The sequence below is a fragment of the Coniophora puteana genome, assembly GCF_000271625.1.
Source record: "Coniophora puteana RWD-64-598 SS2 unplaced genomic scaffold CONPUscaffold_5, whole genome shotgun sequence".
Lineage (NCBI taxonomy): Eukaryota > Fungi > Basidiomycota > Agaricomycetes > Boletales > Coniophoraceae > Coniophora > Coniophora puteana.
In genome coordinates this window covers 1,280,818-1,305,217 of record NW_006913057.1, presented here as the reverse complement: position 1 = coordinate 1,305,217, position 24,400 = coordinate 1,280,818, and the positions used below count along the sequence as shown (strand labels likewise).

Sequence of the window (24,400 nt, the reverse complement as noted above, 5' to 3'; positions counted from 1 at the left end):
CACACCCCACACACCCCCATGGCCGAGGAGAAACACCACTATCTCGCAGTCCTCAAGGCCTCGTACGACTACGACCCACAGTCAGAGGACGAGGTCGCTATCAAGGAGGACCAGATCCTCTTCCTTCTCGAGAGGGTGGACGAAGAGTATGCTTCCTACCATCTCCGACGTCATGTCCTCATGCTTACCCCGCTCAAGCTGGTGGAGGGTCAAGATCAAACCTCCCACTCAGGACGAGGACAGTCCCTCCGGTCTCGTCCCTGCTGCCTATGTCGAACAGGTATGCTGCATATCCCCAGCGGTTCCCAGTGCACCCGCTAACCGTCACTCAATCTACTCAGGCGGAGCATTCGTCCACTGCCAAGGCACTCTACGACTATGAGGCCGTTGCGTCGGGCGAGCTCACTATCAAGGAAGACGAGGTCCTTCTTGTGTTTGAGCACGAAGACGAGTGGATCCTGGTTCAGAAGGAGGGCGACGGCGGCGCAGGATTCGTACCCGGAAATTATGTCGAAGAGGTGCGAACCCTGTTGCACTCGACGAACCTCACTGGTATCACTAGCTTGGACTGATGTTTCGTGTTATATTACAGGGTGGCGATGAGGCAGAAGCTGCAGCTCCTGCAGCGCCGCAAATCATAGTTCCGCCTTCTGTAAGCGCTCATTCCCCGAGCATGTTGTCCATCTCACACAAGCTTGCCCTTTCCAGCCTGAGCCTGCACCACGACCGACAAGCGTTTACATCGACCCTGCAGATCGCGTGGCTTCAGCACCAACCAAGGCACAGGCCGATGACATCAAGACCTGGTCCGTGTCTGAAGTCAACGAAAAGGGTAAGAAGAAGAAGGGCACCCTCGGCATCGGCAATGGTTCACTGTTCTTTGCCAGCGAGTCTGACAAGGTATGTCTGTTTACTCGTTCAGTCTCGCGCGCAGTCAAATCTGACACGTCCACTCCTCAGACCCCGGTGCAGAAGTGGCAGACGGCCGACATCTCGGACTACAGTATCGAGAAGTCAAAGCATGTACACATCGACATTGCCGGCCCGAACCCTGTCAAGCTCCATTTCAACGTTGGTTCCAAGGACACCGCGGAAGCTGTCGTCTCAAAGCTTGTCTCCTCCAAAGAACTCTCGTCGGGGCATCAGGATAGTGACCGCGAGGGCTCGCCATCAAGTAGTCCACACAAGAAGAATGGCGTGTCGGTACGATTTGCTGAAGATTCGCCTGCTATCATTCCTCCTCGAGAGGACTCTGACGAGGAAGAGGAAGAGTATGAGGAGGCGGCACCTGCATCGACAACGGAGGAAGGCGAAGGGGAGTTGGCATTCGCCCTCTACGACTTCGAAGGTACAGGTGAAGATGAGCTGTCGGTCACAGAAGGTGAGAAGCTATGGATAGTGGAAAAGGAGGGAGACGAGTGGTGGAAGTGCAGGAATGAGCATGGTGCCGAGGGTGTCGTCCCTGCTTCTTATCTTGAGGTAAGGTCAAAATGCGTTCTGGACGTACACAGTAATGGCAATCTTGTTGGCAGAATGCACCCGGTCAAGGTGGAGTTCAAGCAGACGATAGTGCAGCTCGAGAGGCGGAAGCAAGGGCAAAGGTGGAGGCGGAGGAGCGTAAAGCTCGGGAGAAGGCAGAGAGGGCGGAAAAGGCGGAGCGCGAGCGGAAGATACAGGAGGAGCAACGTGCAAAAGCTGCCGCTGCCGCTGCCGAGCAAGAGCGACGTCGGCGCGAAAAGGAGGAGGAAGCGCGGGCTGCAGAAGGTCGCCGCAAACAGCGTCAGGAGGACGCGAGAAGGGCCCAGGAGAAAGCTGACAGAGAGAAGAGCAGATCTCCGTACGTTGTCATATGCAAAGTACCTCGCTCGCCCCTCATCTTCTTGTTTAGCCCTCCTTCTCAGCCTAAATCACGGGGCAGCAGTGATTCATCAACCTCCAAACATCGCAGCTCAAGTGACAGTCGACGTATGTGTTGCAGGGGTTTACGTTGACTCGGTCCTGACGTTCTAACAATTACAGGTTTCCCCGATGCCGGCACTACGCGTGTATGGCATGATCGCAGCGGGCAGTTCCGCGTCGAGGCGGCGTTTCTTGGCTATAAAGATGGCAAATTGAGGCTACACAAAGTTAATGGCGTTGTCATTGAGGTGCCAGCCGAGAAGATGTCTGTCGAGGACATGCGTCACGTCGAGAAGGTTATCCGGGGCTCGCAGAAGCAATCTTCGCCGCCTCGCAAGGCCTCCAATGACGACGATGACGAGCCACTTGCTTTGAAGCGCCAGACTGAAGCAGCGAAGCGGGCGTCGAAGCCTCCAGCGAAGAAAGGTCCTACCACGGACTGGTTCGAATTCTTCCTTAATGCTGGCTGTGATGTCGACGACTGCACCCGGTATGCCTCGTCATTCGAACGCGACAAGATCGACGAGGCACTTCTCCCTGACATCACCGAGTCAACAATGCGATCGCTGGGCTTGCGAGAAGGCGACATCATCCGCGTGTCGAAGTTCATCGCACAGAAGTATGGTAAGAAAGACAAAGAGGAGCAAATGCGCAAGGACCAGGAGCTTGCAGAGCAACTTCAACGTGAGGAGAGCAAGCCAACCAGCCCGGCTCCCAACTTGTTCGCTGGTCCTGGTGGCTTACTGAAGAACAACACGCAAAGGCGTGGCAGGCCGCAGCCAAGCAAGAGTCTTCCTCCAGCTTCGGTCGATCTCAACGCTATCGAATCTGCTTCAGGCCAGATCCAACGGACTGGTTCTCCGGCCTCGATGACTCCGTCGCCTTCCACAACTGTGCAACCACCTCAGAGGGCCAGCTCAGCTGCTCCGGTCGCGAGTGGCTTTGACGATGATGCCTGGACAAACCGGCCCAGCTCCACCAAGCCCGCTGCGGCGAGCCCTGCGGCTTCTGCCCCAGCGCGAGCGCCTTCTGCCCCACCTGCTGCCAACCAGGCTACTGCCCAGGCTCCTCCCATTCCTGCACCTGCAGTCGCACCCACTCAATCAGACCAGCCAAAGTCAGTACTTGCAAAGACGGACGCCGACATTTTCGATCAACTCGCACGTCTCAGCGAGCTCCGCGCAGTCCCTTCACCCGCTCCAGCCGCTGCGCCTTCGCCCTCGATTATGTCGCCTCCTGTGAACGGCATGGGTCTCGGTTCGTCCCCTTCGCCCATGGGCCAGCATCTACAGATCCAACAGACGGGTATGCCGCCGAACCCCAACGCTCCCCGCGGCCCCTTTGCTCCTGTTCCTACCAACCAAAGCCTCCTTCAACCTCTCGTGCCCACGGTTACCGGTTTCAATGGCTTTGTGCCGGCACGCACAGGCAGTGCGCAGCTCTCGCCATTTGCGAACCCGTCACCCATGCAGCCACAACCGACTGGCTTCATGCCCCAACATCAGCAGCTGCCGCCTCCAATGCCACAACAGGGGCTTATGGCACAGCCCACTGGGTTCCCTGGCCCGAGTCCGATGATGGCGCAGCCAACTGGTGCGTTTGGCAACTTTGGCAATTTCAGCAACAACCCCAGCCCGTTCCAGAACGGCGGTATGCAACCTCGTGCGTTTATTCTACATGCCCTCGTCAGATCGTCGTTTGACTGACATGTTTCCATCGTTTACCCAGAGCCGACGGGTTTCAACCCCAACTTTGGCAACTTCAGTTCCAACACCTCGCCGCCACCCTCGTCGCCATTCGGGCAGAACAACAACGCTCAGAGCACAAATCCAGCCAATGTGTTTGCGTCCATGAAGTCCGGGACATTCGCATCGGGAGAAGATACGAACGGACCTCAGCAACCTGGTGAGTTGTTTCTTCATAGCACGGAAATTTTGCTCACTGAGCGTTGTACAGAGAAATATGATGTTCTCCGTAGTAAGCTTCACTTGGTTTCACCTCTCTGATAAGACACTGACTCATATTCTTAGCTCAACCTACCGGCTTCAATGGATGGGGAGGCTATCAGCCCAATGGTGGTTATCAGAATGGATACACTGGGTACTAATTCTTAGTAGCAACTAGCTTTAATCACGTTCCTTTGTGTTTTCTCTCTTATTTCTTACGTCGCTCTCTTGGATTTATCATCTCGATCTCTCGTTTTTAACTTTAACTATCTGGAATTAGCGGTCCAATGCATTACAATACAATGTGACTAAAATGAAGGAACTATGCTACTTGATCTATGATGCCTTGAGAGTAACCAACACGTTCAAAGTACATCTTCAAGCCCAGCCGGATTTCCGGAGCGACATCGCGGGCGAGAAGACCGGTCGTCAGCGGGTAGATAGCCGGTAGATATCTCAAGAACTAAAGCTGAGTGAGCGACACTGCGAGCTAGCTAGTTGACAAAAGGCAAACTCACGGCTTTATTATCGAAACGGCAGAAACCGTGCAGGATTTCTGCGACCACGGGTGTCCAAGCTGCAATATTCCTCGCCTGTGTATCCGCCCTCAGCTTGATGTAGTCTTGCAAGACACTCAGACCAAGTCTGTCCAAAGGTGAGCAAAGCGACGAAAGGAGAAAATAAGGTAGGCCTACGGAAGGAGTCTTTCCGCGATTTGAGGGCGCGCCGCTTGATGCTCTGGTCGCTCGTCAAAGTACATGCGAAGCAGCACGTGCACAAGCGTTGCTGCACTACTCGACTCCTGTTTGAGCAGGTTGGGGAGATGCTTCATGAATCCTACGGGCACGTCGGTTAGCTTACATTCCTCGTGTGAGAGGAGGAACTCCACTCACCAACTTTCCAAAGTCCCGTGCGGAGCTCCTTATCATCGTTGAACATGCGTGCAAACTGGTAACTGTGATCAAGCACGCCCATCAAACGCAAAAGCTGCTCAGGGGGTATCGTGGTATAGATGGTGTCGTTACGAAGCAAGTCGCTCGTAGTCTCAATCAGAAGAAGCTGGAGCACACATTTCACAATGATCTGCTTGAAGACACGCCGCCGGTCGGATAGAGAGTGCTGAACTTCTGGCGGCGGACGTTCTGCCGTGGGTGATAGAGGTGCAGGTAAGATAGCCTGACCGTTCGCGTCTATGCAGCGCATAAAATGAAAAGTTCTTTGGAAGGAAGTCCGGGAAAATCACACCTGCGTCCGGAAGTTCAGGAGAGCTACCATCGATTTCCACTCGAAGAGAGTCATCAAAGAGCTGGTGAGGTGTAGTGGTCTTGAAGAGCTTCACGAACGTAGAAGCTACACGTTCCCATCGAGCTGAACTGAGCTTGGAGACGTTGTTCTCCAGGAATTGCTGCAAGCAAGAGGTACCAATGCGTGCAAGCGTGTCATTTTCTAGTAATTATTAGTCACCTTTGATATGCCAGTGGTCGTTACACTAACCTTGACATATACAAACGCAAAGCAAGTCTAGGAGACCATCAAGGAACCGTTCGAGGATCTCATAATAATGAGTGTAGAGGTCGATCAAGTCACGCAGAGCTTGGATCATTGTCGTCGATAGCCACACACTCATATCTTCCTGAGTACTGAACCGAGAAACATCTTGACTAGACTTCAACACAGCAAAGATAGGGAACAAAAGTTCCTGGCAGACTGTATCCCAGAAATCTACCGGGAAGGTGGCTCCATATGTCTTCAGCGTTGAGAACAAAGAGTCCAATGCTCTGAACATATTTGGTAAGCGACTTCGTCAACGGAGTGAACGTTGTAAACTTACAACCGCCGAACTTCAATGTCTTCGCCGTTCATGATAATATCGTAGAAACTGAACAGGACTGGGAACCAGAATCTGATCATCACATCATCCCGCTTATTGTCGTCTCCTTCCGGATCAGATTCCTGGCTCAAAGCACAGTCCGGACAACTGAGCATAGCTGGGATGACACCACGGAGCATCCCAATAGCAAGCAGGCTGATCTTCTGGTATTTGCTGACTTTGCAAAACTCCGTTATGCAAACAGTCAAATCAGCGAACGCACCGTGCCTGACGATGGAAGCGAAGTGCTCGTTATTCAGACTGTTCACCATCTCAAATGCAGATGCAGCAATTCTCTCTACAAGGAAGGGTCAGAACTGAACGAACGAAGAGCAGTAGCTCGTCAGTTGAGATCGTACCTGTCAGCACTTTTGATGCCGCAGAGAAGACGCCAAACATTGTCCGCCATCCGGATCGCATATTTTGAACACGAGCTTGAATCATCTGTTGAATGCATTGCAAGACCATGTCGCGAACATCCGGGTTTGGATTCTTGGTCATGGTGTACTCGAACGGTTTGAGGAAGTCCTTTTGGAACTTGAAGTGTGCCAACTCTTCCTTCTCCAAGAAACGCATGGACAATTGTCGCAAGGAGTCAAGTGCAAAGAAGCTGACGCTTGGGTTGTCATGCGTGCATACCTGGCAAGGGTTAGCCCAGGGCTTAGTTAGGACGAACACCGCGACTAACCTGGTTGAAGTGTTCGCCAAGAATTTCCCAGAGGTTTGACCATTCCAATCGAATACGGTTCATGTTGTAGTACGAGATTTCTACCAGCTTCTGTAAGCTGAACATCCGAGGATGCTGGGAGAGACCCGACGACTTGATCTCTTCATACGACACATCGCATAACGCTCTGACGAAATCGACGATGGCAGTCTATGAACGTTAATGATGAGATCATGGACAGAACTCTTGTGAGGAGCACCTACTCCGGTAAGGTAGTGGCTCAGTGAGAAAACCATATCTGCGGCAACGGTAATGTGAGTGGATCTACTCTCGTTGGCGAGTTCTTCCGCTGGAAGTTTTCGTCCTTTCCTATTCCAACATGAGCCATGACTAGCTTTAATGCGTCAAAACTCACCCTTTCTTGGCATCGAGAAGGTCAACCCCGCTGCTGATCAGCTGCATCTGCTCAAGCTGGCTAACACATGAGAGGACTTCATGCCACGACCCTTTCAGGTAGTTACCCTCATTGACAGCAATGTCAAGCAGAGTCTTGATAGCCTCCATATTTTTCGTTTTCATTTCCCCAAGGTTGTTCAGGAAAGTGAATTTGCCCAGCGTTGTAACGAATGCATTGCGCTGCAACTCGAGATCGAATAACGATGAGATGTGAATGGCATGTCTGAAACCTTCCAGACACAGCTCGACCGTTTCCAGATCATCAGTATTCTGCAGGGGTCCTGACAGACCAGCCAAAAAAGCGATCCACGTAACCTCCAACATGGGACGAACGTGTACAAAGTGCGATGCACTAAAGAACTCAGCTCCAGTCCGAGAGCCTTTGCGCTGAGAGCGCATCAACGTCCGGAAAAGTGCCTTTGTATATACGTCAGTAATCCGCTTGGTAGACGATGAACCAGGCAGAAGTCACCTCAGTCTTGTTGGCCATTCCATTAGATTGCGTCAGATATGCTTCTTTTTGAAGATCTCTCCCTACGTTAGCCAGGGCGCTTGCAAGGCCTGGAGCTGCAGCTGTGGGAGCAGCAGCTTCGACTTCGTCCTTCATACGAATCTCGTTGCTCTGAATCTGGTCATAGATGGTGTCCAAAAACTCTTCCGGTAGATCCTCGTTGTCATTGATTCCCCTGTTGTTCTTCCTGAAGTCCAACTTGGTCATCCTATTCTTGACTTGCGGACTGTGAGCATCAGTGTTGAGCAGAATGACAGAGTACGCGAGGATATAGGCAGCGTCTGTCATAAAAATGAGCTATGAATTAGCCACCCCTCACTAGATCTCCCACCTGCATTCTTGAATGGAGTTTGTATGTTCCCGGCGATATACCGGTCTGCAAACTTCAGCATGAACCGATCGATTTTCTGCGCTTCACCGGGTAGACGGAACGATTGTAAGAACATCCTAAGGGCATCAAGGAAGGGAAGATTGCGGAAGTCCAAGTAGTCAACCAAAGCGTGCATAACAGCAACGTTCTCTTCATCACTGCAAGGTTAATTAGCACTACCCTGCATTAGCGTGATAGCATACATACGCTTCCCCAAGGTACTCTCCAATCATTGCTTTACTGAGACCATCAGTCGTCAGAAGGAACTTTGCAATGTCCTTAGGAGCATTACTTGGTATCCAGCCCGTTTCAATAAACATTTGAATACCCTATGAAACAAGTTGTTAAGATAGTATACTTGATAAATGCATCCTGCACCTACACGTTTAGGCTTGTAATTGAACCTCTTAATGCCCTCCAGCAACGTCGTCTTCTTTTGTTTAGCGCTCTCAAACTTCGATGGATCATCCGACAGATCTGGAGTTTGTTGTCGCAGAGCTTCGATACTCGCGGCGGCTGCGAGTTGCTCCTGACTAGGATTCTCTTCCTCCACGTTGCGCGAAGCAGGGCCAGGCCCACTCTCAGTCCCAGTCTTACCACCCCAAGTCACCAGTGATCTCAGAACTGATACGAGACACTCTAAACCTTGCCGTCTGAGCTGACCTTCTGAAAGACCAATCAATGATGTATCAATGACGCCTGGCACTTGAAGCATGGCACTACTATGGGGGGTAGCGTCGCGCTGAGCCTTGGTTTGCGGCTGCACCCTGGGACTGTTCATCTCATTGGCCGCGGCCTGGGAATGTGCGTAGGGCAGTGTTGCAATCTTCGAGAGGATATTCATGAGACTGGAAGTAAAGTGTGAGCCTAATTGAGACGGATTCTAAAAGACCTGATTTACTGCTCATATATATTATCTGTCGCCCCGCTGTCGCAATCATAGTTAAGGTAAATCTCAACCAGAGCCTGTGGTTCTTGGCATAGTCGAGCAAACATAGCAAGTATGACGGCCTTTTGCTTCAGAGTCGATGTCCGCATCTCGATGACCGGAATGAAAATCTCATGCAAGAGCACTTCAATCTCTTTCTACAAAAACCTCAGCATAAAGACGATCATAGGCTCGGATCAATTACCTTCAGCTTTGTCCGCATTCCTAATAGGACGCGCCAGAAGATCTCCACGCTAACCTCAAACACCTGTGGCACAGGGCTTACCGCGTTACGACTCAAGCTCAAGCACAGGTACTGATTGATAGCCTGAACAAGCGAGGTTGCTTCATTTGACGAAGTCGAGTAGATAATAGCTTGAGGGTGAGTGAACATGATCATGTGTGAGTGCAGGATGGTGAGAACGAGGTGCAAGGAGAGAAGTTTGGAACGCATGGCATGAGATTTCAGATCTCGCTCGCTGCAGAAAATGAATACGTTAACAACGGTGTGTTAATGGAGAGTTACCTTTCAGTGTTCAGTGGCTTCATCGTTAACTTGCATAAGGCGCGGAATACCAGGAACGCGTCTTTGACAAAAAAGTCCTGTGTCGATAGTTCGTGCAGATTATGCACATGCGAGTCAATCGACAAGCGACGCGATGTACTGGGCGGAGGCCTACGCAAGTACTTGAGCGTACGATGAGAAGATACTAATAGTAGTCCTACGTTTCCAAGGAAGTTGACTGGTGCACCGCTTCAAGAGTGTTGTTTTTGACGTCGTCGTCTGTTGCATCTGGGTTGAAACCAGTATGCTGGCCCAAGCCGGCTGCAACTTCTTCTGCCACCAATGTTGGTACGGAGGATGTCATGGACACTGGTCTCGAGGGCTCTACGTCAGGTTTAGGGGGTTGCGAAGCCGAAGATGAAACATCCTCCGAGCTTGTCGAGGACTTCAATGTTAGTTCATCAGACTCAGTGTTCTTGTTCAATCCGCATCTCGTGAAGACATGGTGGACCATCTGTGTCAGTCCGCCCTGCGCGACCATCTGATTGACGGGATCAGAGCTTAAGAGAAAGACGTTATAAACCGTGCGAACTGCCTTCAGCAGAGAAGAGTGGTGAACCAAGATTGTCGGTGAGAGCACAAGAGCTAACAAGGCTTTAACCACTTGCAGAGAAACAGTCTCTGGAGTCGCTTCGGTATGACAGCTAGTTATAGTGTGGACGACGAGATCGACAAGAGACGGCTGTGGTGCGTTATATTGCGAACCCGTTTGAGACGGGCGTCCTTGGGTGGGTGAAGGAGGCGGAGAGGGTAAAAATTGAGCAGACGAAGGTTCGGCAAAGAACGAGTATGAGATCAGCTTTGAAATACAGTCCAAACTGGCGATCATGAGCTTCTCGGTCCTCGTTTCGCATGCTAGTCGCAGGGGCTCAAAGATGGCTCGTGGACGATCGCCTCCTTCGCCTGCTCGTACCATGTCGAGAGCATTTTGAGCGCTCTCACGCAGAGGTTGTGACTTCTTCGCCTCTCTAGAAGAAAGGATAGTCTCGAGTGCAGAAGAGATCAAGACGACAGAGACGGTTTGACCTCTGGCCATTGTGAGAGATCGTCTGTGCGCCTGAGCACCAGGAGTGGAAGGTTGAGATGGCGGTCGCGAGACATCGGGTCGGTAATGACCGTTCATTGAAGGTCGGGGAGAGGGCGAGGATACTGACGGTCTCGATTCGTGCGGTACATCCTGAGTAGACGTGGGCTCGGGCTGAGGGTTTGAGTCGGCCTTGGGAGGAGGGGAGGGGGGATCGGTAGGGCTGACAACTTCGACTGGCGTATCGGCGGCAGCAGGAGGTGCGTCCACAGTCTGAGCATCTCTAACCTCAGGTGGATCTTTCGGGGCATCCGAAGTCGCGTCGTTCTGAGGCTGGTCAGCTGCAGACTCTTGACCTGCAATGCCGTGTCCCTATGTCAGGCGCCTAAATGAGTGAAGGCATGCATACACACCTGGCTCGGAGCTCCCATCGACGACTACAGGTGTCTCTTCCTTCACGTCCGACTCTGAGGGGGCCTCCTGGATGGTTGGCGTGTGCTGCTCGCCATTGTCGGACGCTGGCTGCATGAAGAGCAAACACTAGAAAAGTTGGGCGACGGGCGACGTCGCTTGTGAACGTGAAGTATCCCAAGTATCAGCAGTCGGACTTTGCCGAACGACCCCGTCTCCGCGTCGCGCAGCTGCTTGATCTGTTCAAGTCTGCGATCAATACGCCGGCTATACTCTCACTTGCACGCTTGTTATCATGTCCTCCTCATCCATCCCTGCTGGGGCTGCTGCTGCTGTCCTGCAGCCCTCGGAGCCCGTGCCAGACCATGCTGTCTCTGTGCAGGGACCAAATTTTGAGAATGATCTGTCTCTTCAGGATTTTCTCAGATCATATGAACGAATCGGATTCCAAGCAAACAGCCTAGGAAAGGCGATCGACATCGTCAACAAGATGGTGCATCCGTTTTACATGCTCTCGTCATGCTTCATCACTCATCAGCTATTCAGCGAACGTGGCGGCTTTCAGACGAGCCCGTGTCAGCAGACGAGTCAGATGACTACACGGATCCAGAAGTCCGTGCAAGAACAAAGTGTAACATCTTCCTCGGCTACACCTCTAATCTGATATCATCTGGTCTGCGAGAAATCATCCTGTATCTCGTAAAACACAAGCATGTCGCAGCCATCGTGACGACCGCTGGCGGTATCGAGGAAGACTTCATCAAATGCCTAGGCAAGACCTACCTTGCCGACTTCAACTTGGATGGTGCGGAACTCCGCAAAAAAGGAATGAACCGAATTGGTAACCTTGTCGTGCCCAACGACAACTACTGCAAGTTCGAAGACTGGCTGCTCCCGATTCTCGACCAGATGCTGAAGGAGCAACAGTCGACGGGCACGGTATGGACACCGAGCTCGTTCATTCGTAGGCTGGGCAAAGAGATCAACCATGAGGAATCTGTATATTATTGGGCTTACAAAGTAATGCGACGTATCCTTTTTTAACGGCGGCTCGGCCTTGAGACATGCTTAACCGATGTCCAGAACGATATTCCTGTCTTCTGTCCCGCCTTGACAGACGGCTCACTGGGCGATATGATATACTTCCACTCCTTCAGAACGCCGGGTCTGATCATAGACATCGTCGGCGACATCCGAGCGTTGAATGAACATGCAAGAAAATCGAAGAAGGCTGGCATGATCATACTCGGCGGAGGTGTCTGCAAGCATCAGATTGCCAACGCCATGCTCATTGTAACCAATTTCCTTCACCATAGGACTATCCGCTGAACCTTCTCTTACAGCGCAACGGTGCTGACTACTCTGTGTATATCGTAAGCAAACGTTCAATCGCCTAGGGAGATACTCATCCTAGTCATCAGAACACCGGACAAGAATTTGACGGTTCCGACTCTGGTGCTCGCCCGGACGAGGCTGTCTCATGGGGGAAAATCCGCGCTGGCGCGGAATCCGTCAAAGTTTTCGCTGATGCAACTCTGGTGTTCCCGATGTTGGTCGCGGCAACATTTGCGCAAGACAAAACACAGCACTAAACCAGAAGAAACCGACAAAAGATGTAGCATATCAAATGATGTAGGCACAAGTTGCGATAATTTAATCCTCAGTGGTAATCCAATGAAACGATGCACAATCCGTCATGATGCACTAACACCATCTCCTACAGATAAATCAATGGCTGCGGCGAAGATAGAACAAAAATGGAAGGCTAACTCACCTTTCTGTATCTCTTCTGACCATATAATGAGGTCATCCCTGAGCAGACGGAGAATCATCATTGAATCGCGCATTGTATCCTCGGGAAAGTTCTCATCAAGGTTGGAAACAGCCTCGTCAAAAGCATGCTTGCCGAGGTGGCATGCTCTTTCAGGACTTTTCTGCACGTCGTGGTAATATACGGCAAAGTTCAAGGCGAGGCCAAGCCTCGTGGGGTGCATGGCGTCCAGCATTGCCATTGCGTGCTTGTACGCAAATTTGTACGCGGTGAGGGACAGGTCCGCATACCGATTTCTGTCCTTCGGCTCCGCGAACTCGAACAGATACCGGTAGTAGTCGCCTCTCCTAAGGTAAATGTTAGCTAGGTGCGGGCTCCACAAGAACGTACCCTCACATTTTCAGATAGAAAACGGTTTCCTCCCCTGGTGTTGCCGTCGAGACGAGCTTGTCGTCGAGAAGCCTGACAATGTCAAGGCATACGTCCGACAGCTCCCGTTCAATCCTACGACGCTCGCGGTGTATGAGGAGCACCTGTCGCTTTGAGCGATCAGCTGGCCGTGACGTTTCCAGCTGCTCGAGTGAGTCGACGATTCGCCAGCTGTTACGCAGCTTGTTGGTGATGTTCTTGTACGCGACAGAGAGCAGGTTGCGCTCGTCGACAGTTAAGGAGCCGAACGTCTGAATGATACCCTTGATTTGGATGACGATGTCTGCAAATATTGAGTATATGCATAAAGATAGCTCTTCTGTTGTGCGTCTCAGCCGTACCTTCCCACCTCTCAGCCTCCTCCGCAACTTTGGCAATCAGGAGATACTGAGACCTCGATGTGATACGAACTGATGCCTACGGACGGTAAGTTGCATTCTGAGCAGGATGTCGGAACGACATACCGGCGACATTAAAAAGCCAAGTGTTGGTAGCTTAGAACCTACGAAAGACGCTGATACAAATTCCCGCCAATAGGGCTAACTTAAATGATTCTGAAAGCATACTGGGCTGAGGGGACGTAGGAAACGAGGCACTATACTTTAGGTCACGGGAAGAGAAGACGCACGACTCCACCTCGCCGTGTCCTTAAGGCGACGCTCGAGAGCTTGTCGACAAAGTTCTCTGGGAACGAGAGCGTTGCATGTGGGGTAAAGGGTTGTCTAGGAGAGGCATCTCAACATCCAAATCTAGTACATGCAAATGACAGACACGTTTGCTGCGGGGCGAAAGGGCACATAAAGTACCTACTGCGGCTGGAGAAGTATCAAAAGCGACATCGAAGCTCTGAACGAAGTCTCGAATGCTTCTCCATCAACTCCCCCTGTCCTACACTGCATCTGCCCTTGCGTTTGGCGCGTCCTTTTTCTCTTCTCCGAGTGAACCTTCGCTTGGCTGCAAGTCCTCGCTGGGCTTCGCGTGCGGTGCTACTATAGGTTTAAACCAGAATACGGGGTACCTCCGTTGAATATTATTGATTAAAAGCGCCACGACCAGCGATACAGTCGAAGAGAGGAGTATGACCGGTATGAGGTACCAAGACAACTCAATGACCTCTTGATTCACTGTTGCGAGGAGGGCCGTGGCACCGGCTGGTGGGTGAGTGGTCGCAGTGATGTCCATGAGGACAATTGTGGTAGCTACGGAGATCGACCCCGAAAGCCATTGGAGCTGGAGATATCGTTCATATGTGGGAAGGAGGGCGAAGAGCTTGTTGATGCAGACACCAAGCAGGGCGCCGATGAAGTGCCCTCCAATCAACGCTCTCGGTTGTGCTAGTGGAGCTTCAATGGCTCCATAAACGAGGACAGCAGAAGCACCCTATGAAGAAGCATTTAGTGATCCACTTGTAGAACATCTCGTGTAAAGTCCATTGCTCACATAACTGGCTATGATCGAGGGCACGCCTCTCTCAATGAAGTAGTGCGCGCGTCCGAAGATTGCCTGGAGCACGGCTATTCCGCAGAACGCCGCAACGAACATCCAGAACATCTGGACATACTGAGGAGGTGGTGGAGGGGCTGATGGTCTATATCCGAGGAAACGGCTGATGGGTCGAGGGAACCTAGCCAGACGATGTTTGGTTTCAGGGGACGCGACCATGGTTGAGCTCAGGGGAGACAAGGTCAAGGACCGAGGGTTCAAAAGGTATTGTTGTGACCGGGAAGACAACCTTGATCTCGAGATTTATAGATCTTGGGTCGATATCCCGCGAGTGCCGAACACACCCGTGATGTTAGTCTAGTCCGAAGGCTCTCCCGAGCCATGAGTAACTTGTTGTTGTAGAGGTTCATCATGCCCGAGGTCACGTGGGAGCGTAGAAGCCATACATTTTGAAGTGTAAGTATGTGATCCGAAATCGACCTACGCGTGCTATATAGGCCTGCCCAATAGCACCTTCGTAGATATTCGGGTCCAGCTGATTAGCCAATGGGGCTCTCGAGAGAACTGCGTCGAACACGGAATAGTTATTACTGTACTGTAGTTCCCTAGATCTGGTTTCTCATCAAATCGGCGAGGCAGGGCCACTCCAAGTCGTGACATGCTTGCAAGGTCAATGTCGATAACTCCACAACCATCGCACAATTTACATTGAACAGTTGTATGTCGGGACGATACGACGTTGGGGTGACTTAGAAATACACGCATATATGTAACGAATGACTGGCAACTAAACAACTCGGCGTCGGCCGCGTGCACACATCTGGATACCATCTTATCTTGAAATAGAAGAAGTTAGTCAACTGTTGGGGGGCCGGGAGGAAGCTAGGCGCACGAACATTAACGAAAGATCGCCTTCCATACGTCGAACCGTACTTCGCTCGCTCGATACGACGCGTTTTGCGAGGGTGTTCAACGGCATCGCACAAGAGACATGCTCTGTGCAATGAACATCCATTTGTGAGAACTGAACAACTGAAGAAAGACGTCGAGGACATACCCAATGGGAGGTAGCTGTGCACCCTAGCAAGAAGCGCGATGACGCGAGTGCGCGAAGGCCGGCTACCCGCTGGGAGATCAGCCTGTGAGGTAAAGGCGTGTCAGCGGGAGAAACGAAGAGAAGAATTGTACGGCATAGATCACCTTGATGATGGTTCACTAGTGGGAGTTGTGGGTCCAAGCTTCGCTGAAGGGTTACTCTTTTATACCTGCTCGGCCACTTTATCTGGCCAGATCGGATGGCTCCAGATGGACTCCATAGGACATAGCCATTCAATCAAGCACATGCAACCTATCGATAAGATGGACTGGGAGGCGCCTATTTGGGACAGGTGTTGATCTAAGTCTGTCGGCCCGCTGGTAGAGTCACAACGAGTGTCTGAGTGAGATGGCCATTAATTTAGCCATGAGCTCGCCGCATGAACTCGGTATGGGGGCAGAAGCACAAGATCTAGACAAAGATAATTGAACAAATGAAACTGAAGCTTACTAGCTTGCTCCCAGAAACTGGCGGAGAATAAGAATAGATGGAACAGGAAGGGTCCCCTGTTTTTATAGACAGCGCGTGCCAACCGTGTGCTGTGATCGGAAGGGATGAGTTCATCTAACGCCACTTACCGACGCTTTAGGGCAGGTTATGCTCCAAAAGAATGATGACTGGCTTGCTGATGCCACACCGGGTTGTGACAACCGTTCATCATCTTCGATTTGGGAGGTGGAAAGAGCAATTCAGGTGCTCGTTGGAAGAGGGAAGTTGCGAGGTGTGTCTCCCTCGTTAATGCGACAGAATCTAGAGACAATTTTTTTCTGACGTGTGAACGCAGCATAGTATCAGGTTTCGAAAGCGATGGCGTATCAGTTTTCAAGGAAGGGATGCTTCAAGTGCGGGAATTGTACGTTCGCTGCAGTTACATCGGCAATCGAATCTTACGAGCATGCACAACAGTGGGGCATATAGCTGAGAACTGCTCCTCTGAGCAACGGCTCTGCTACAACTGTCGCCAGCCGGGTCATGAGTCCTCGGCGTGCCCCTCGCCCCGAACTGTCGCTGCGAAGCAGTGCTACTCGTGTGGAGGCGTAGGTCATATCCAAGCCGAGTGCCCGAACCTGAGAGTCCAGAGTGGTGGTCAAAAGTGCTATGTACGTGTCTGAAGTGGTGGCGCGTGGACTGTGGACTCAGACTACTCCTCAGAACTGTGGTCGCTTCGGCCACATCGCTCGTGTCTGCCCCAGTGGCACCACTGGTATTGGCGGTGGCTTCTCGCGCGCTCCCCCTCCAGGACGTGCTTTGAACACGTCTACTTTGCCTCCAGTGAAATGCTACCGTTGCGGTGGCCCCAACCACATGGCTAGGTCAGTTTCAATAACTCATTGGCTGTATGCACATACTAACCGTAACATCAGGGATTGTCTTGCTGCTCCTGGGACCACTCTTGTCGATGGCCTGGGCCACGGCGGTGGTGCCAAGAATAAGGCATGCTTCAAGTGCGGCCAGGAGGGTCATGTATGTACATCTCAACTCATCTTCCCGGCTTTGACCCTGATTCCCCCTAGTTCGCGAGAGACTGCCCCGAGAACGCGGTGGAGTATGCAGCTTGAGTTGAAAACAGAGCGGATGTCGTACTTTATTACTCTAACTTTGCAGTTTTCCACATCCAAGTACCATTCGCATGATATTGTAATCTTGCCACGAGCACTGTCTTATGATACGATTCTATGCACTTGCACCAATGCGTCAAATTTGCTCAGCGGCTGCGAAGGGCTGAAAGACTGATAAAAGATGTGCTGATTTGAATCTGCTCATAAGCCTCTTGCGAAGCATATCCGTATTGCGTATCCGGGATGCTCGGACATGAGCTTGTGTGAATGCGCGTCGCGCGTTCGCGTCATACCGGAAGTTTGGCAACTTGGATGCGACTCGTCCCCTCCATGCTGAGGACCGTCGTAGGTCAAGCAAGATTTCCGCGGAACGCGAAGCCCTTTATCACACTTCCCAACTTTTCTCCCTTTGGTGGCGCACCCTCGGGGCAGAACAACAATGAAGGCCAAAAGTATCACGAACGCAAGATGTTCCCGTGCGTATCCTCCCTAGCTCGAGTGTTGGCAAGTTTCTGACAGCTCCATGCTGTGTGTCAGGTATAAGCCTAAGGAGCTATACGATGTCATAGCAAACGTCTCGTCCTATCCCCAGTTTGTCCCCTATTGCACAAACTCTAGGATTTTGCAACAGTACAAACAGAATGGTGAGACCCATATGGACGCCGAGCTTAGCGTCGGTTTTCTGGCTTTCCAGGAGAGCTATGTTAGCAAGGTCATATGTAAACCTTACGAGTCTGTAGAGGTGTGTTGCATTACTGAGACACCGAAAAAATGATATCAATCAGTTCAGGCGACTGCAGCATCTACCATGCTGTTCAACGAGCTGAAGACTATCTGGAGGATCCAACCTACATCGACACGCTCGCCAGGCGAAATGAATAACACGCCAGATCATCCGACCGGAGTGGTGGATAATGAAGGTGGTCCTACCCTTGTGACCTTAGACCTCACGTTCGCGTTCGCAAACCCCGTGTATGCCTTGGCTTCTTCGACCTTCTTCAAGCAAGTTTCGCAGCAAATGGTCAAAGCTTTCGAAGATCGCTGTATTCACGTGTACGGACGACGTAGCCTATAGTTGACCAGGTAGATATCTCTCCCTCGTGTTCAAGCGCTCGATCAAGGACATGCCGCCCCATGGGATGGAACAATGCAAATTCAGTCCAATACAGTGATTATCAAGAAACTTCAATTAACTAGTAGTTTATAAAAGGCGCTCAACTAAGACTTGGAGACCGATGTCGGAGAAGGATGTGAACTTTTTGGTTCCATACGCGGAGCACGAGGAAGGACAGGGCTTGCCGTCTCAGAATTCGAGGGGGTATCGGAAGTAAGCAGAGGGGGATGCGGGCTTCGTGGGGCGTCCACACGAGAAGCACGACCAGAATCTGCAAAGTCAGGCCTGAGTCGCCAAAGCCAGACGTTAACATTGGTCGACTTGATAATTCCAAGGATTTCGGAGGCGCCTTGGGATTTCGACTTGATGCTGAGCTGACGTGTGCCCTCGGGTGTCATTGGCCCTTTACGGATATACACCTTTTCAACTTCATTGCGTTCCGCCATCTCCTCTAGGACGACCCTCTTGAGGTACCTGTGGTGGCTATTCAGTGCGATGCGTAGGCTCAATGCTATCAAACTGACTTCAGAGACCGTATCGGATGGGCTAACCGGGGAGGCTGTGGGACGTTTCGGAAGTGTCGACTAGGTTTTCGGTCTGTCGGTATCGGTGTTGGAGTAGTAGCGTCTGGATGCTCTTTTCCGGCTCGTTCAAAGATCTCGTGAGGTGTAAGGCCAATTTCTGGTTGTGAGGCGGTGGCAAGGATTTGGCGGACAATGTTGCGTGCCTCTGGGGTACTTGAGCGCACCCACGTTTTTAGCATCTAGGTGTGCCCATCGCGCTCCAAGGTAAGCTCGATAGTAGATAAGATGAGTTTTGCGACCTACGTTGCTTGTCGTTCTAACAAATACTTAAAGCGAGAAGAGAGTAGACTGCCAAAAACCTTGACTCGAGGTGCACACTTACGCTTAAATTTGCAATATTGCGGGACGCGGAGCTGAAATTTACCCGCCGGAAGCATTGAAGCCGTCATCAGAGTATGTCCTGGTTGGGTAGCCTGGTCCCGCGGGTCTGTGTACCTGTCCAAGGTTGTCGGTTCTAGTATTCCCGCAGCGGCATGTATTTTGAGCGCGCAGCAACCGCGCCTCCACCTCGTTGAGCAGATTATCGCAAGACTTTCGCTATCGATCTTCACAAAGGTGACAATGGCGTAGAGAAAGCTCGATCTCGGACGTGACTGACGGGTGGAGACGCCTCCGGGCTGGGCTGGTCTGCGCGACAAGTGCGACGCATTTCTTTGCGCCCATCTCCAGCCATCTCCGGGGTCCTGCAGAAGTCGCGGTCCCTAATATAGCACATCTACTATTACGGAAGCGCAAGTATCCGAGCTATCATACCACTCGTTTATCCGCGCGACTATCTCAAGTTTTGCGCGCTCATATTTGGAGCTCATTGTGGTGAAGACAGTTGTAAGCAAGGGCGATCCTGTGCGCCGGTTGTGGCACGGGCGCCGCCTTGCTGAGATGCAAGTAGTGAACCAGACCGATGGCTGTTGTCGCGTAAGGCAGGGACGGGGTGCGACAGGCCGTCTAGAGACCAATGGGTGACGGGGGTCTCAAGTTCTAGGCAGTGTATAACATCGCCCAGCTTCGAATGGATTGTACTAAACCGTTGCCTTGAGGCTTTGTTCTCAACCCTCAAGAGTACCGTCCTCCCGCATTTTTCCTCCTGCCCAACGCGGGACTCCTCCTTCTTTACCCTCTCTTTATCTCTTTCACGCCCACTCCACTCCACTCAGCAGTAGCTTACGTCGGTCATGTCCACCCCACCTCACGATGAGGCCTACGGCGACCCCTTCGCAGATCGCCCTCGCCAACTCAATTTCCAAGAGCCCACGCGTCCTTATGAGAGTACAGCTTCCTTGAACCAACCGTTTGAGAGTACTACCACTCTTCCTCGCGAGTTTGGCGGCAATAACTATCCAGATGAAGATCTCGCTGAAAAAATTCCCTTGACTGGTGGAGATAGCTATGCCAGAGGCGGTTACTACCCGCCAGGGTAAGTCAGACCCTCCCTAGTTACTCCTCTGTTGCATCTATTTCTGCGATTAAGCGCGTCGCTCACACCGATCTTTCCAGACCCGTCGATCCCAACGCCTATGGTGATCCCTACTCTCGCCCGTTGTCGTCGATGTCCACATCGACCAACGGTGTGGACACCGCTTGGAGGCGCCGCCAGACCATCAAGCGTGGTGTGACCAAGAAGGTCAAGCTTACCAAGGGTAATTTCATCACCGAATACCCTGTTCCTACCCCGGTCTATACCGCCATCGAGGCCAAGTACCGTAACACCAACACCACCGAGTTTTCGTAAGTGTTTGGTATGTTATCTATGATCTGATACTGACGTATATCATGTTGCAGGCATATGCGTTATAGCGCAGCTACAGTCGACCCTGACGATTTCTCTGAGGCCGATGGCTGGTCGCTCCGGACCAAGATGTACAACCGCCAAACTGACATGCTGATTGCTGTCACCTCCTACAATGAAGACAAAACTCTGTATGCCCGTACCCTGCACGGTGTTATGTTGAACATTCGCGACATCTGCAAGACTAAGCAGTCAAAATACTGGCGTCGCGCTGCCGAGGAGGGCATGCCTGGCTGGCAGCGCATCACCGTTGCTCTCATCGTTGATGGTCTTGAGGCTATGGACAAGAGTGTCTTGGATATCTTGGCTACTGTGGGTGTGTATCAAGATGGTGTCATGAAGAAGCAAGTCGACGGGAAGGACACAGTGGCGCATATTTTTGAGGTGTCTATTCCTTATGCTATGTCGCCACCGCTGGGCTGACATCTTTGGATAGTACACGACTCAGCTGTCCGTGGACTCAACCCCGCAGCTGGTCCTCCCTCATGAGAACGATCCCAACAACCTTGTCCCAGTGCAGATCATCTTTGTGCTCAAGGCAAAGAACCAGAAGAAGATCAACTCTCACAGATGGCTGTTCAATGCCATCGGTAAAATTCTTCAGGTGACACATTGAACGCCCTCTCCCTTGATGGTTACTCAACCTTCATTTTTAGCCTGAAACTTGTGTCCTGATTGATGCTGGAACTAAACCCGGCCACAAGTCCATCTACTACCTTTGGGAAGCATTTTACAACGATCCTCACCTTGGCGGATGCTGTGGTGAAATTCATGCCATGATTGAGGGTGGTAGGAAGCTGCTTAACCCTCTGGTTGCTGCCCAAAACTTTGAATATAAAATGTCCAACATTCTCGGTGTGTTACTAGGTCCAGCATCGTTGCTGTCCTGCTGACGACTATTCAGACAAACCCTTGGAGAGTTCTTTCGGCTACGTCTCTGTGCTTCCTGGTGCCTTCTCTGCATACCGCTACCGGGCTATTCTCGGCCGGCCGCTCGAGCAGTACTTCCACGGTGACCATTCCCTCGCAGACAGACTGGGCCCGAAGGGTATCTATGGAATGAACATCTTCACCAAGAACATGTTCTTGGCTGAGGATCGTATCCTCTGCTTCGAGTTGGTTGCCAAGGCGGGAGACAGGTGGACGCTAACGTACGTCAAGCCTTCTAAGGCTGAGACAGACGTACCGGAGTCCGCCGTTGAGCTCATCGGTCAGCGGCGTCGTTGGTTAAATGGGTCTTTTGCTGCAACGGTTGTGAGTGACACTAGCACATTGTCTCGTGATGCTCGCTCTAAGCCTCTTTATAGTATGGTCTTGTCAACTTCTTCAAGCTCTATCGCTCAGGTCACGGTATCATTCGGATGTTCTTCTTCCATATCCAATTTGCCGTAAGCATCTTGACAGTCATCTGCGATGGACTGTGTAATAACCACCATTCGTCTTCAGTACAACATATTTTCTCTCATCTTCTCCTGGTTCTCGCTTGCGAACATCTGGTTGACGTTCAGCATCATTATTGATCTTTGCCCGTCTGTTAACATCATCATTTTCGGCACCGCCGATATCGTGAGTCCTTTGGTTTTGCTCTAACACAATGCTTGGCTAATATCACACAGACACATTGGGTCAACTTAGCATTCAAATGGATTTATCTTGCTTTCCTCGCACTACAGGTACGGTGCGGTCTTAATTAACAGCGCAAGTCGCTCACAAATGGCTACAGTTCGTTCTAGCTCTGGGTAATCGGCCAAAGGGTGAACGGGCGGCATACACCATCACTCTATGGTGAGTGCGACCTTGGTCTATAATGTGCATGGCAACTCAGGCATCTCAGGGTATACGCCTTCTTTGCTGTGTATTTGCTCGTGTGTTCGTTCTGGTTGACCGGCAAAGCCTTCGCCGTAAGCGTCTAAATGTCTCTTGCGACTCGTAGCCTGAGTTTTGTTCAGAATATCCCGAAAGAACTGGAGAACAAGACCAGCACGCAAATTATCGTCACCTTCTTCACTCCACCAGTAGGTGCTCTGATTGCCGCCATGGTATCGACATTTGGCATCTACTTCTTCGCTTCGTTCCTTTACGTGAGTGATGACAATCCTCGCGTTTTCATCTGACTTATCAGGTTTGTTCAGCGTGACCCGTGGCACATGTTCTCAAGTTTCTTCCAATACCTTTGCTTGGCTCCCAGCTTCACGAATGTGTTGAACGTCTACGCATTCTGTAACTTGCACGATGTTCGTATGGCTTTTGTTGAAGTCACCTCAGCTTTCTGATGTTCCATAGGTGTCTTGGGGTACGAAAGGTAGTGACAAAGCCGAGGCCTTGCCTTCCGTCAAGTCTTCGAAAGGCAAGGATGCCGATGCGGGCGTCGTCGAGGACACACACCGTATCCAAGAAGACGTAGACGCAGCGTTCAAGGAGACCGTCACCCGTGCTGTCACCAAGGTGGAGGTCAAGGAAGTACCTGAGAAGCCCACCATGGATGACGAGAACAAGACCTTCCGAACTCGTCTTGTCGCCATGTGGATGATTACAAATGCTGGCCTCGCTGTTGCCATTGAGAACATCAATGGTCTCTCTACGCCCCAGACTGCTGTCGAGGATCAGACTGAACTCCGGACGAAGCAAAACTTCTACTTTGCTGTCATCTTATACTCGACATTCGGTATTTCTGTTGTGCGGTTCGCCGGCGTAAGTACTACTTACATCTGTTTTGAATGCCTACTCACGTCGAGCTCCCAGTGTCTCTTCTACTTCTTCAAGCGCAACCTTTTCAGGTGCTGCCGCAGGAATTAAGGGATTTCGCTCGTGTTGTTGGTTGTTGGGCTTAGGCATGGACACTAGACCATTCTCTTATCTACTCTCGCTATATTGAACTCACATCGACGTGAAACGGGACATTCTGATGAATGGAAATACTACCTCGTAATGATACCGCTCATTTTTACTATTAATGGTCTGTCCGTAGTGCCTTTGCATTCTGAGAACCGGACAGTTTTCTTCTTTCTTACAACGTGGACTTTGATACGAATTGGCCAATTAAATTCTACTTTCTGGATACACACTTTCTGTGGAATAGATGAGCAACCATTATGTTAATAGGCAGGTGTACGGTGCCGGTAGTCAAACGCGCATGACTAGGATGGGAGATATTCTACGAATACATGCCGGCGTATGGATTTCTGTCATTTTCTTCTGGACGTGAGGTGTTGTTGCTTAACCACGGAGGTAACATAAACCCGCTTGGCATCCCTGTTGGCTCTCGCGCGCTTAACAAGCTGCGTATGTGTTGTTCAAACGCCAAGATATCGGGTTGCGGTGGTGCTTGATCTGACCCTTCATCATTGCGAAGTTCGTCGAGGAGAGGTCGACGGCAAGTTGGACAGGAGCCATTCTGCAAGACACAATAATGAGGAACAATAGTTAGAAAAAGCCAAGAAGGAGGGTACCCCGTTTCGCAACCACTTCAGCATGCTATATGTCAACTAAATGTCAGAGAATTGGAGACGAAGGCCACCTCGATCGTACGCACTCTTTGCGGCAAAAGATGTGCCCACATGTCTCGCGAAGCTTTACGACCCCGCATTCTTCTATCGGATGTGCCGGAGAATCAAGCGCGCGTGCAGTCTCTTCCTCGGCGAGGACGGATAAGAGGGTATTAAAGCAGATCGGACACAGCGCATCTTGTGAGCTTTAGGTTCAGCTGATAAACGGATTGCATACAAGGTGGCGACAGAAGCCACATGAAGAGCCACCTTAAAAACACAACAGGAAAGTCAAGGGACTCACCGCGATCAGCAGCTACGTCTGCTTCAGAAATGGACTGCAGGCTTTCGGTTATGCGATCTATTTGTCTAAAAAGTTTCAGCTGAGCCCCTTCTGAATCCTGGGGGGGCAACAAGCATACTCGGGTCGTAACCGGCTTTCAGGGGCCAGGAGATCACCGTCACGTAGCAATGCAAGAAGTTGGT

At 51.3% G+C, this 24,400-nt stretch overlaps 8 protein-coding genes across 8 annotated transcripts; 4 read left to right on the top strand and 4 right to left on the bottom strand.

The window, feature by feature from the left end:
- Nucleotides 1-31: 31 nt before the first annotated feature.
- On the bottom strand, nucleotides 32-10,796 carry CONPUDRAFT_81620 (Sec7-domain-containing protein). Its single transcript, XM_007769355.1, has 31 exons — nucleotides 10,650-10,796; nucleotides 9,374-10,592; nucleotides 9,174-9,323; nucleotides 8,853-9,126; nucleotides 8,621-8,805; nucleotides 8,102-8,567; nucleotides 7,927-8,048; nucleotides 7,681-7,877; nucleotides 7,311-7,630; nucleotides 6,798-7,255; nucleotides 6,646-6,751; nucleotides 6,404-6,592; nucleotides 6,075-6,354; nucleotides 5,677-6,013; nucleotides 5,340-5,623; nucleotides 5,091-5,291; nucleotides 4,739-5,035; nucleotides 4,541-4,682; nucleotides 4,364-4,490; nucleotides 3,930-4,308; nucleotides 3,856-3,876; nucleotides 3,628-3,804; nucleotides 2,020-3,561; nucleotides 1,889-1,965; nucleotides 1,533-1,837; nucleotides 961-1,479; nucleotides 709-900; nucleotides 591-652; nucleotides 342-516; nucleotides 199-280; nucleotides 32-146 (listed from the first exon to the last, which is right to left on the bottom strand). The coding sequence occupies exons 1-20, from the start codon at nucleotides 10,762-10,764 to the stop codon at nucleotides 4,168-4,170; spliced, it is 5,610 nt and encodes a 1,869-aa protein (XP_007767545.1). The 5' UTR covers nucleotides 10,765-10,796; the 3' UTR covers nucleotides 32-146; nucleotides 199-280; nucleotides 342-516; nucleotides 591-652; nucleotides 709-900; nucleotides 961-1,479; nucleotides 1,533-1,837; nucleotides 1,889-1,965; nucleotides 2,020-3,561; nucleotides 3,628-3,804; nucleotides 3,856-3,876; nucleotides 3,930-4,167.
- Nucleotides 10,797-10,942: 146 nt separating this feature from the next.
- CONPUDRAFT_54699 (Deoxyhypusine synthase) lies at nucleotides 10,943-12,239 on the top strand (the record flags this gene model as incomplete). Its single annotated transcript, XM_007769227.1, has 5 exons — nucleotides 10,943-11,140; nucleotides 11,194-11,667; nucleotides 11,731-11,940; nucleotides 11,991-12,020; nucleotides 12,069-12,239. The coding sequence occupies 5 exons, from the start codon at nucleotides 10,943-10,945 to the stop codon at nucleotides 12,237-12,239; spliced, it is 1,083 nt and encodes a 360-aa protein (XP_007767417.1).
- Nucleotides 12,240-12,257: 18 nt separating this feature from the next.
- CONPUDRAFT_136622 (14-3-3 protein) lies at nucleotides 12,258-13,320 on the bottom strand (the record flags this gene model as incomplete). Its single annotated transcript, XM_007769673.1, has 5 exons — nucleotides 12,258-12,364; nucleotides 12,422-12,765; nucleotides 12,815-13,130; nucleotides 13,189-13,264; nucleotides 13,312-13,320. 5 exons carry the CDS (start codon nucleotides 13,318-13,320, stop codon nucleotides 12,342-12,344), a joined length of 768 nt encoding a protein of 255 aa, XP_007767863.1. The 3' UTR covers nucleotides 12,258-12,341.
- Nucleotides 13,321-13,601: 281 nt separating this feature from the next.
- CONPUDRAFT_122538 (uncharacterized protein) lies at nucleotides 13,602-14,641 on the bottom strand. The gene is made up of 2 exons (XM_007769672.1): nucleotides 14,288-14,641; nucleotides 13,602-14,227 (listed from the first exon to the last, which is right to left on the bottom strand). Exons 1-2 carry the CDS (start codon nucleotides 14,507-14,509, stop codon nucleotides 13,736-13,738), a joined length of 714 nt encoding a protein of 237 aa, XP_007767862.1. The 5' UTR covers nucleotides 14,510-14,641; the 3' UTR covers nucleotides 13,602-13,735.
- A 393-nt stretch (nucleotides 14,642-15,034) lies between these two features.
- On the top strand, nucleotides 15,035-15,698 carry CONPUDRAFT_81618 (uncharacterized protein). The gene is made up of 4 exons (XM_007769354.1): nucleotides 15,035-15,126; nucleotides 15,187-15,286; nucleotides 15,348-15,429; nucleotides 15,491-15,698. Exons 2-4 carry the CDS (start codon nucleotides 15,282-15,284, stop codon nucleotides 15,683-15,685), a joined length of 282 nt encoding a protein of 93 aa, XP_007767544.1. The 5' UTR covers nucleotides 15,035-15,126; nucleotides 15,187-15,281; the 3' UTR covers nucleotides 15,686-15,698.
- A 1,577-nt stretch (nucleotides 15,699-17,275) lies between these two features.
- Nucleotides 17,276-18,020, top strand: CONPUDRAFT_53959 (uncharacterized protein; the record flags this gene model as incomplete). Its single annotated transcript, XM_007769155.1, has 3 exons — nucleotides 17,276-17,421; nucleotides 17,483-17,691; nucleotides 17,731-18,020. 3 exons carry the CDS (start codon nucleotides 17,276-17,278, stop codon nucleotides 18,018-18,020), a joined length of 645 nt encoding a protein of 214 aa, XP_007767345.1.
- A 143-nt stretch (nucleotides 18,021-18,163) lies between these two features.
- Nucleotides 18,164-18,936, bottom strand: CONPUDRAFT_164703 (uncharacterized protein; the record flags this gene model as incomplete). Its single annotated transcript, XM_007769671.1, has 3 exons — nucleotides 18,887-18,936; nucleotides 18,584-18,822; nucleotides 18,164-18,533 (listed from the first exon to the last, which is right to left on the bottom strand). The coding sequence occupies exons 2-3, from the start codon at nucleotides 18,820-18,822 to the stop codon at nucleotides 18,164-18,166; spliced, it is 609 nt and encodes a 202-aa protein (XP_007767861.1). The 5' UTR covers nucleotides 18,887-18,936.
- An 879-nt stretch (nucleotides 18,937-19,815) lies between these two features.
- Nucleotides 19,816-23,225, top strand: CONPUDRAFT_55110 (glycosyltransferase family 2 protein; the record flags this gene model as incomplete). The annotated part of the gene is made up of 15 exons (XM_007769250.1): nucleotides 19,816-20,057; nucleotides 20,138-20,368; nucleotides 20,423-20,813; nucleotides 20,866-21,033; nucleotides 21,086-21,284; nucleotides 21,334-21,683; nucleotides 21,737-21,817; nucleotides 21,876-21,995; nucleotides 22,046-22,102; nucleotides 22,153-22,214; nucleotides 22,255-22,330; nucleotides 22,379-22,510; nucleotides 22,562-22,663; nucleotides 22,713-23,120; nucleotides 23,172-23,225. 15 exons carry the CDS (start codon nucleotides 19,816-19,818, stop codon nucleotides 23,223-23,225), a joined length of 2,673 nt encoding a protein of 890 aa, XP_007767440.1.
- Nucleotides 23,226-24,400: the final 1,175 nt, after the last annotated feature.

Coding starts and splice junctions, on each gene's coding strand:
- CONPUDRAFT_81620 (XM_007769355.1), bottom strand. CDS start 10,764: ATGCAGCCAGCGTCCGACAATGGCGAGCAGCACACGCCAACCATCCAG. Junction 9,127..9,173: donor AAGCCACTGAACACTGAAAG/GTAACTCTCCAT, acceptor CATTTTCTGCAG/CGAGCGAGATCTGAAATCTC. Junction 8,568..8,620: donor ACAGATAATATATATGAGCA/GTAAATCAGGTC, acceptor CTTTACTTCCAG/TCTCATGAATATCCTCTCGA.
- CONPUDRAFT_122538 (XM_007769672.1), bottom strand. CDS start 14,509: ATGGTCGCGTCCCCTGAAACCAAACATCGTCTGGCTAGGTTCCCTCGA. Junction 14,228..14,287: donor CCTCGATCATAGCCAGTTAT/GTGAGCAATGGA, acceptor GCTTCTTCATAG/GGTGCTTCTGCTGTCCTCGT.
- CONPUDRAFT_81618 (XM_007769354.1), top strand. Junction 15,430..15,490: donor CTACCCGCTGGGAGATCAGC/CTGTGAGGTAAA, acceptor GGCATAGATCAC/CTTGATGATGGTTCACTAGT.